This window comes from Thamnophis elegans, chromosome 1, assembly GCF_009769535.1.
Source record: "Thamnophis elegans isolate rThaEle1 chromosome 1, rThaEle1.pri, whole genome shotgun sequence".
Taxonomy (NCBI): domain Eukaryota; kingdom Metazoa; phylum Chordata; class Lepidosauria; order Squamata; family Colubridae; genus Thamnophis; species Thamnophis elegans.
Window position 1 is genome coordinate 159,630,824 of NC_045541.1, and position 10,458 is coordinate 159,641,281.

The 10,458-nt window shown below is 38.3% G+C and overlaps 1 protein-coding gene across 2 annotated transcripts in view; it reads left to right on the forward strand.

The window, feature by feature from the left end:
• NIN (ninein) overlaps positions 1–4,900 on the forward strand; it is a 130,038-nt gene extending 125,138 nt beyond the window's left edge. Inside the window, exons 26-27 of one of the 2 annotated variants that reach the window (XM_032236754.1) lie at positions 2,009–2,122; positions 3,570–4,900. In XM_032236754.1, the coding sequence (XP_032092645.1) occupies positions 2,009–2,122; positions 3,570–3,776 (321 nt within the window). In that variant the 3' untranslated portion in view covers positions 3,777–4,900. Of the gene's footprint in view, positions 1–1,925; positions 2,123–3,569 lie in introns of those variants that run through there. The other variant, XM_032236772.1, reaches the window with a different exon arrangement.
• The last annotated feature ends 5,558 nt before the right edge of the window (positions 4,901–10,458 follow it).

The window sequence follows — 10,458 nt, forward strand, 5'->3', positions numbered from 1 at the left end:
ACCAGAATTTATGTTCTGTTTTATTTCTGCTTTGTTTGATGAAAAATGGAAGAGTCTGACAACTTAGTTTGGAATCAATTAAATGATTTTTTTTTACCAAATAATGCACTTTTGATGAAAAAGGTTGTTTCAAATGATGCAATGGCCTCTGGGAGTGCTAATTCCTTTGTGAGGTCTCATGACTATGCCTACTGCCAAGAGAGGAGCTATGTTCACATAATATGGCTAAGTAAAACATAGTTGAGACTCAGTTGTGGCCTATTGAATGTATAAACTAACCACAGTGGCTGGATTTACATATTATGCTAAATTAAAATGTGGTTAGCTAGTTTGGTTCTAATGTATTATGTGAATGCAGCACAAGATCCGAAACTGCTACTTGAAATAACTTCCCTTCCAATTCTGCTAAAGCTTTTCACTTCAAACAAAGTTGCTATTAGAAAAGTGTTCAATTTCACATGACAGACTGGAGACCCTTCAGACCAACACAACTCTCCATAAATCAATGAAAGAAGACTGTTGCTTTAAGTAGAAAGTTGAAGGATTTACTATCAAACAGGCGGAAATTGTTCAGCCCATCTAAAAACAACACTACAGCTGCTTCAGCTCCCCCTGTTTCTGCAAAGATTTTGAAGGGCATGGTGTCCATATAATTAAGATGACCATTGGATATGTTTCCACAACACATTTGATATGAATAGTGAACACTGTACTCTGATTTCACAAAACACCACCTTAACCAAGCAGGATGGGTTTGCACAATAACGATAACTACAAAAATGCAACCTTGAAACTTAACTCTTGTCCAAATTTAATATATTGCAATCATATTTTTATTATATCTGGATCTGATTCCTTGTGAGTTTTTAATTGCTAGGAACTGACAATTATCACACACCCTATATCTCTAGAAGCAGTGTAGTTTTGACAGTATCTATTTTACTATGTTGCTCCTGCAAAGCCAAGCAATGTTAGATTTAATACTACTTGGACAGGAGGCTACCAGGAAGTATAAGGCCATAGACTTGACCATGAAGTCAGGAAAAACGCAGCAGCAAACCATTCAAACACTGCTGACAAGAAAACTTTAAATCACTGGAGTCAAGCTCGACTTAGGGACTTTAGCTCTGGATACCATTTAGGAGCAAGAATAGCTACTGCCTTCAAGTTTGAGGAGCACCATGGCTTAAGAGGTTTCATCTATTATCCACCCACTGTACTACTGATTCACTGAGATGCTGATGAAGTAGACTTTGGGCTGATCCAATTGGGCTTTTAAGCTTTTTTAGTTTCAGATTCTCAACATCACTCCCAGATCATTTCATTATACATTGAAAAGTAGAGCATGTGATTGGTACATCCTGGAAAAATGGTAGCACAAAGGAATATTTGTAAAGCCTTCATGCATTCAGTTTGATGGGAAACCCTCCAGCTAGTCAGTTTTGTGCAATTTCCCTGTGTGCATGGATCATGTCCATCTTGAAAGAGGCTGGAATGTGCCCATTCCTTTAAAAAGATTTCTTGGATCTGAATATATTTGATAACTACTGTATTGCAACATTCCTGTTCTGGGGAAAGCTGATTGCAGTGATTGCTACCATCTGCCTTCATTTTAAACATTGTTTTTAATAGATTTTTATATGTATTGTATTTATATTCTCTATATAGGGTTTTCCCCATTAATATTATATTGTGGACATTTTAATCTACAGTGATCTTGTCAGCTGCCACGAGTTTTTTGATTATATCAAATCTAATAAACAACTAAGCAAATTTGAAATAGAGAATCACATAGAGAATAGAGAAGTCTGTGTCTTTGGGTGCAGTTTATGGCTTGCTTTGCTTTCAGAATATCATTTTTATCTGTACAAATAACCCAACTATTTCTCAGTCTTCTGTTTTCAATTTTTTTCTCCCCTGTAAAGCTTATGTTGAAAAAAGAACAGCCAATCACCAAGATCTTCAGAGTACTGTAATTTTGATTTCATGCACACATGCTCCATTACAGGGTGGATATGAGCAGCTACTACAGACTATGGAGAAACGCATGATGGATGTTGAGCAACAATTGAGGCTTGTGAAACAGCTTCTCCAAGATAAAGTCAATCAGCTGAAAGAACAGGTGAGCATTCTAAGTGGTTTCTAAGTGAATGGGCCATGATCCATAGTTGATACCTGAGGATTCCTTACACAGGGTTTGAGATAACATTACAATCTAAGGCTGGGTTCACACTAAACCATAAGATTTGGCAATGTGTTGTTTGAAACCAGCTAGCACTATGGTTTGTAAATCAATGTATGGCCAAGCATACAGATGCATGTTGTTCCGGACAGATTCTGAAACCTCAAAGTTCTCTTCCCTAGAACTTCCAAATATTGTTATAAATAGTAATTTGAATCAGGCAAAAATACCTTTAAACAAAATGAAATCAAGTCTGGTTTTGTCCTGGCTCCATTTACTACACTTTGGAGTATAGTCACCACATGTTCTAATCAGAAGATCATATCTACTCCTCGAGCTCGACAAAGTAATGCATCCTTATCTTAGAATGATTTGAAAAAAGGAGGCAGTGGTGGTTTAGATAATAAACAAGGGTTATGCAAACCATGGCTCACTATATTGTGTAACTGCAGAATGAGACTTTTTGAAGTTGATGTCAAAAGACCTCATCCCAATCCTATGTAGATATAAATAGGCTTCATAGTGGATGAGACCCAAATTATTTCATTCTAATTGTGCTGAATGATCAACTGTTGGCAATTTATTCTAGATGGCACACACTTGTATCAACACTTGTGTTAGACATGGCATTATGGAGAGAAAATAGTAGCTAAAGCATTATTGCTATTTACAGATAATCCATGCAATATTTTTGACTAAATTTGGTACTTCCCACAGATCTAGGAAAGTTAAAATATAATGATAATGAATTTTGTGTATGTATTTTATTTATATGCCATCAACTCAAGGTGGCAAACCTATTTGATATGTTTTCCTTCTCCTATTTTCCTCACAATAACAATTCTGTAAGGTGAGTTGGGCTGATTAAAAATGACTGGCCCACGGTCACCTAGATGGCTTTCATGGCTAAGATGGAATTACAACTCATGGTCTTCCAGTTTCTAGCCTGATCCTAACCACTAGACTAAACTATTTAAATTAATGCAACTGTTTATTACTGGTAAATTCAGTTTCTACGTATTCCCATTGTATCAAAGTGCTTTTCAGATATTTTTGGTATTATTTACCATTTATCTACATTTAGTAGATAGATGTATTTAGACAATATACAAAAGGATGACTAAGACCCTTTAGAGCAGGGGTGTCAAACTCACAAGGACACATCACGTGATGTATCGCAACTTTTCCCCCTTCGTTGAACTGGTAGTGAGCATGGCCAGCGCATGATGCATCTGGCCTACAGGCTGTGAGTTTGACACCCCTGCTGTACAATGACAGCTTAAAAAGTAATACTAAATTTAGCTACAACCAGAAAGTGCATGATTTCTTTCTTTGTTTTGTCCTCTACATATGTGGAACTATGTACCTTTTCTTAACTATGTTTCAGCTTGTAAGAAACACAAAAGCTGATGAAATGGTGAAGGATCTCTATGTTGAAAACGCTCAGCTGCTAAAAGCTCTGGAGATGACAGAACGGAGGCAGAAGATGGAGGAGAAGAAAAACTATATGCTAGAAGAAAAAATAGATAATCTTAGCAGAATAATCAAAAATCTAACCTCCAATGTAGGATCATCAGCTCAGCTGGGATCTTAGTGCCTTTCTACACTTGCATTTCACTATAGTGCAAGCATGTCTTGACCATTTATTGCAAGGCATTACCTTCATCTCATCCCCAGCCTATGTGTAAAACTTCTTAAGTCATGTTTAACTGTACCAGTGTTAAAATAGTATTTCCTTACTTATTTTGACTTTAGGTACAGCTCAACACATGTACAATCTGATAGACTTACTGTATTACCTATTACTTTAGGGGAAAGTCAGATGACCAAAATGATTTGAAGCAAAGGCAATACAGGTTGGATAAGGATGAGCAATTGGATAGCAAATTTCATGCTGATATAGTCCCCGAAAGCTGTGGATAGCACTTCAGGGGTGGGGAAAGACCCTAAACATAACTACCTATTTATGCAGAATTATGCACTTTATTGAAAGGTGAACATTTCATCTATTTTAATGCTGCATTTTGATAGTTGCAACTTTGGGGCTCTGCTCAAAAGAAATCTCACTACTACTGTCAAAAACACAAAATTAATTTGTGTGTGGATACACACCAATCATAAATCCCAAGTGCCTTACTTTATATTTTTGGGGTTTGCATGTTAGTTTTGAATGGTGTGAGGAGGCACCATGGCCTAAGAGATTTTATCCATCCACCATACTACTGATTCACTTTCCATGAGCCTTTTATCCATTGTCCTGAATGGCTAAAGCAGAATGTGAATGGCAGACATACCCCGAAACTTCCACCCTCTGCTGAAGTTTTAGAGACAGTAGTACTATAACCACACTTTGAAGGAAATTTAGAAAAGTGTACATCCTCTCAGTGTTCCTAGATCCATTCAAAGGAACAATGGTAGTACAAACATCGCCTTTTTGCCAGTCTCTAGGATAGTTAGATTAGGAACTCTCTGCCCTTTCAACTGACAAACACTAGAAAAGAAAAGTTAAGAAAGTAGCTGGACATCAGAAATGGAGAAGAAAAATCAAAGGAACATCAGAAGAAGCAGCTTGACTCTTAAGGGAAACTACAGCTAGATCTCTTCACCCTCAAATGGTCCCACCCTCAAGAAAACCGTCTGAATGAGTAAGGCAGAAAAGGGATAATTGTACAGGTAATCCTTAGCTTACAACCATTCATTTTAACAACTGTTCGAAGTTACAATGGCACTGAGAAAAAACTAGAAGTTTTAAAGGAGAGATTGGATAACCATTTGTCTGAAATTGTATAGAGTTTCCTGCCTAAACAGGGTTAGACTAGAAGACCTGCAAGGTCCCTTCCGACTCTGTTATTCTATTCCTATTCTATTCTATCAGTTCTTGCACTTATAACCATTGCAACATTCCAACAGTCACATGATCAAAATTTGAGTGCTTGGCACCCAGCATGTATTTATGATGGTTGCAGTATCCCAGGGTCATGTGATTGCCTTTTGCAATCTTCCCAGCTGGCTTCCAACAAAATCAATTGGAAAAGTCAAACTCATTTAACAACTGCAATAATCTGCTTAACAACTATGGCAAAAAAAGTTATAAAACCAGGCACAACTCACTCAACAACTGCCCTTCTTAACAATGGAAATTCTGGTCCTATTTGTAGTTGCTAAGTCAAGGACTATAGAAAAGTTGTGACATAGAGCTATATTGTTGTTTTTGTTAGTTGTTAGTCGCAAAGTCGTGTCCGACACATCGGGACCCCATGGACAACGTTCCTTCAGGCCTTCCTGTCCTCTACCATCCTCTGGAGTCCATTTAAGCTCAACATAGGGCTATATAGTATGCAAACTGATGAGAAAACAAAGAATTAAACAATTCAAAAATTCTGATGCTATCTGGCACCAGTGGTTTCTACTGTCAGCATCCACACAGCTGTGTTAATGTCTGCAGAGGAGAGGAAAAAATGTCTTGATTTGCAGGACAAGCTATTAGTTGATCGTAGTAGAACATTCTTTGCATGCAGAACATTCCTCTTAAGAATCTTAAATTCCAATAGTCTGTATATACAACAGCAAAGCTTCATATGATTATTAAGCATTATAAACATCATGGCTGAGAAGTAGCTGACCTTCAGATACTAAATCTAAATGCTGCTTGTATTTTTACTAATATTTTCAGGAACCCAAATTTCTCATATGTACATTTGAAGAAAAAAAATTGCATTCTTAAAGAGAGTGCTTCTGTTTGAAACCAGAAGTGATTAGCAATGAATTTTGGACTGCCTAATTATTTGGCTGGTTTGTTTTAAATTTCATGACTTTATTTTAAACATCAATTTCATATTTGACATTCTGGATTTACTGTGATTCATTGTAGTCAGAGTTTATATTTATACATGTGGATTCTTAATCACCCAATCATTGTCTTTCAGCAATGGAAAAAGAATACTGGTAGTTGCTTTCTCCGTGCTACAGCTACACTGAATGTGTGACTTGTTTTTACCACACTACCAATTATAACCTGACTGCAACCAGTGAGGCTAAGGCTAAAGTATGCCGTAGACCAAAATATCCACAGAACATTTAATTAGACAATTGTGCCTTACCCTAGCTCCTTCTACATGCAAAGTATGCTGATTCCACCTCTGTAGAGGGAAACCTAATTCCTTATACTGTACGAAATAATGGTCATCAGAAAAAGGTCAGGGGTCTCTATCCAAACAATTTTGATGCACTTGGTTTTTGTAAAGAACACGTGAGGAAAGAACTAATCAATCTTTGTAATTCTTATTTAGTACTAGCTAGAATGGACAGGTTTTTTATGGATGGGACCAGAATTTCCTGGGAGAGGTTATTGCTGTGGGGAATAGGATAGAGAATGTTGTAATTATTATTTTAAATAATATTTAACTATCTTACACTCAGTTCAGGGCTTGCACTATACCTTCCGATTCTTTCCCATCTCAAAATAATTGAAAACCATGCCAGCAATTTCCAGAAATTGTGATTAGAGATGGGTATACAGAAGGGGCTAGAAAAAAGCAGTTCAGGAGCCTGATTCCTGCCCTTAGGCAACTTTCCCTAACTGGATGCAATCCAGATGTTTTAAGATCCTTTAGATTCTTAGCATGGTATCTGAGAATGCTGGGGGTTGCACTTCCAATGTATTTTGAGAGCATCAGGTTGAGTCATGATGTCTCTCACTTCTCTGAACTTTGAACAATAGTTCCCAAAGGGTTGCACGTGCACAGAAAATTAGGTGATAAAAATGGTAAATCCAAACACAGCCATTATTTTTGTTTTGCATGGGACTAAAGAAAACCTGACTCAACTAAACTAAGCTCTTTTTTCACTTATTTTCTTTTTTAATATGGAAATTTATCACTCCAAAGCTTCTTATCTAAAGCAAGGGCCTCCAAACTTGGCAACTTTAAGATCTGTAGACTTCTGGGAGTTGAAGTCCACAAATTTTAAAGTTTCCAATTTTGGAGAGCCCTGTTCTAAAGCAACTTAGTATGGTAGACTGGTTAAAATGCTAAACTGAAAGCATGGAAACCTACTCCACCACGATCACTCCCATTTATGGGCACTCACTTAGTATCTCAGTCTAACCTACCTCACAATGTGATTGTTGTGAGGATAAATTGAAAGTAGACTCTGACGTGAAGGAAGGATGGATAATCCTGTGGACTTGAAAACTCTCCTCCCAAAAAATGACTGATGCCAATGCTATGTTATTTGAGGCAATGGGGTAAGGCATTCTATTTGCCAGATTATCTTGCTATGATGTCTCAACCAGCATCATAGGATTTCTATAGGTTCTATTGCCTCTCAGATTTGTTAATTGAGGTTAATGTTGCCATTTATCAGATTTGTATTTGATAAAAGTATTTTGTTTCTATTGTACATTGCCCTAAAAATAACTGGAGGATGGACAGTATTAAATATTTTAAATACGCAAAATCAAACTTTGTTCTTATATTGTTGATCTCCTATTTTGCAGCAGCTTTATTTTACTCCCATTATTTCTGCCATCACTTCACAGAATTTATATTTCATGATGCCTTGGTTAAGGCCTCTTCTTTGGGTATATCTGCATAGTCAGATATGCATACAGGCTGGGCCCTGCATTTCTGGTATCAATCTGGCACTGCAAAGTATAGTCTCCTGGGAGTTCAGCTCATCTCCTGATCAATTCATGGATGTGTCTGTATAGTTTTCTTGACAAAATGGAAATAGCTCACCATTTCTTTCTTCAGGGATTTTGCTGAATCAACACGTCCACCCTTGAAGCTCTTGCCTTTTTTCTGACCTGTGCTTCAAGATGGGATCAAAAATGTGAGGAGTGCAGACATTATAGCTATGTTTTTTAAACTTGGCAGTGTTAACATGTTGTTGGCTGGGAAACACTGGGAGTTGACTTCCACACATCTTAAAACTGCTGAAGTTGAGAAACACTACATTAGAGCATTAACCTTAGTTGGGAGACAGCTAAACCATGGCTATAGCTGGGTTCACATAATACATTTAACCAAAGTATTAATCCATTTTTCTGGGCTTGAACAATACACCATACACTACAGTGTATACTATATTAGCAAATGAACTGAGTTCAAACAATCAAGTAAGCCTCCCCAAAACAAATAAAGATAAAACAAGTTTAACATATAGTGTTTCCCCGAAAATAAGACAGGATCTTATTTTCTTTTGACCCCCAAAATAGGCACTAGGCCTTATTTTCGGGGAGGTCTTATTATTGTTGAGGTGCAGGAGGCAGTGAGCTTGGTCACCTCATGGCTGCTGCTGTGTGCAAAATTTTCCGGGCAGGCTTATCGTATTTTTCAGAGTATAACATGCATCTCCCTCCCCCTAAAAGAAGGTGACTTCCGGTTTGCTCATAGTGTCATTTTTTGCCCTCCGGAGCCTTCAGGGAAGCCTTCTGAGGGCTCCAGAACGCTCCGGAAGGCTAAAACTGGCCCTACCAGCAAACTGGAAGTCCATTCCTGAATTTCCGATTTGCCTGTAGGGCCAGTTTTTCATGCTCCAGAGGCTTCAGGGAAGCCTCTGGAGGGCGAAAAATGGCCTCAAAAGAAGGCCAAAGTCAGCTGGCCAGCGCACGCATGCCCTAGGTTTGCCATCACGAGGCTATAGCAATCCCTGCAGCCTGAAACAACTGATGATCAGGAGAAAGTGAAACTTGCTGTTTGCTCCACGGGGCAAATTGCTGGGAGGCAGAGGTAGATTTTTTTTGCTGTTTGCTGCAAGGAGGTAAGTCAACAACTATAAATGCCTATAGAATGTTCAAATTATTAGACTTATTTTTTAAAGACTACTTTATTATTATTCTAGACAGCTTAACAAAATGAAGAAGCTTTTTAAAATAAATGCTTGATCTGAAGAGGTCCAATGCTATTGTTTTAAAAAGTGCTATTCTTTTAAATAGAGAATAACTATACTTCCAGAAATCACATTAATTTTAACAGCTTTTGCTCCCCAAAAGCTAGGTGTCTTATACTTCGTAGTGTTTTACACGCTGAAAAATACGGTATTTCAGGGGAGGGCTTATTTTAGCGCATGCACTCAAAAGCCCAATTGGGCTTATTATCCGTAGAGGTCTTATTTTCCAGGAAACAGGATATTTGAATGAAGCTGCTGTGTTTCAATTGACTTGCTGCATAACTGAAGATATGTTGTGTTTTGGCAAGGGTGGCAATTGACACAAAAAATTAGATCAGAGGCTTTTATGCTTTTTTACTATTTACAGTGAAGCTATGTACAACAAGTATTTATAACACAGATCCTGTTTACCCAGTATCAGGTTTCTTCCTAAGTCTCCCACCCAGTGACTCTCTCTTTCTCCTGCTAACAGCCTTGTTTTCCTCTCATCTTCATTCCAACTCCCTCCCCAATTTGAGGGCTTAATAATGGGAGAGGGGGGAGAATGTAGCTGGAATTTTACTGTCCAATGTGCAGCACAACTTGACCGCATGAAAATGCTCAGCTGAATGCTGGCTCCTCCACTGAGGGAAAAACCTCTCTCAGGATCTTCTGCCCAGTCCTTTCCCAGAGACCAGGACTTTGCCACCAACAACCAATCCTTCTCCTTTTGGGTATTGGATGAAGCTACTGGCTACACTCAATTGGGTTCCTCCTTCTCATCTTGCCTGGAGCTTCTGTCCCTCTCTGTTTTCATTTCCCTTTTTTCAGGAAAGCCACTCTTCTCCAACAACTGCTGTGCACACGTAATTTCTCTTTCCAACTTTTCTCTCCAACCACTAATGCAGTGACTTTTTCTTGTCTTCTCTCTCCAATTTTTATTCAGGCCAGCAATATATCCACCATTCTCGCCCACCCCCCCTGCCCCCGAGCAACTGAGAAGGTGGGTGTCTCTCCCAGACCTCTGGTCCTCAACATTTATATGCCAGGCAATCAATGGGATTCCAGTCTCAAATCTCATTGCAACAGCTCATCAGCCCTTGTGATTGCTCACCTTCAAGATAAAAATTGGTCACTTCGCTCCTTTTACTCATTCTATATCCTGGCTCATGGCAATAGACCAGCAGTCTTGCCAAGGCATTAAAACCCATATGCCACACCTGCTTGAATGTGTTACACGAATATAGCAAATAAATTACAAACTAGACGTTTAGCGTGTAATGCAAAATATTGATTTGTCTTAGTAGGTGTGAGAACCCAGCCAACTGAGTTATTTGAGTTTATTGGGGGAAGTATATGGACAAACACAACTAGATAGTAAAGCAAATGCATAACCTGCTCACAAA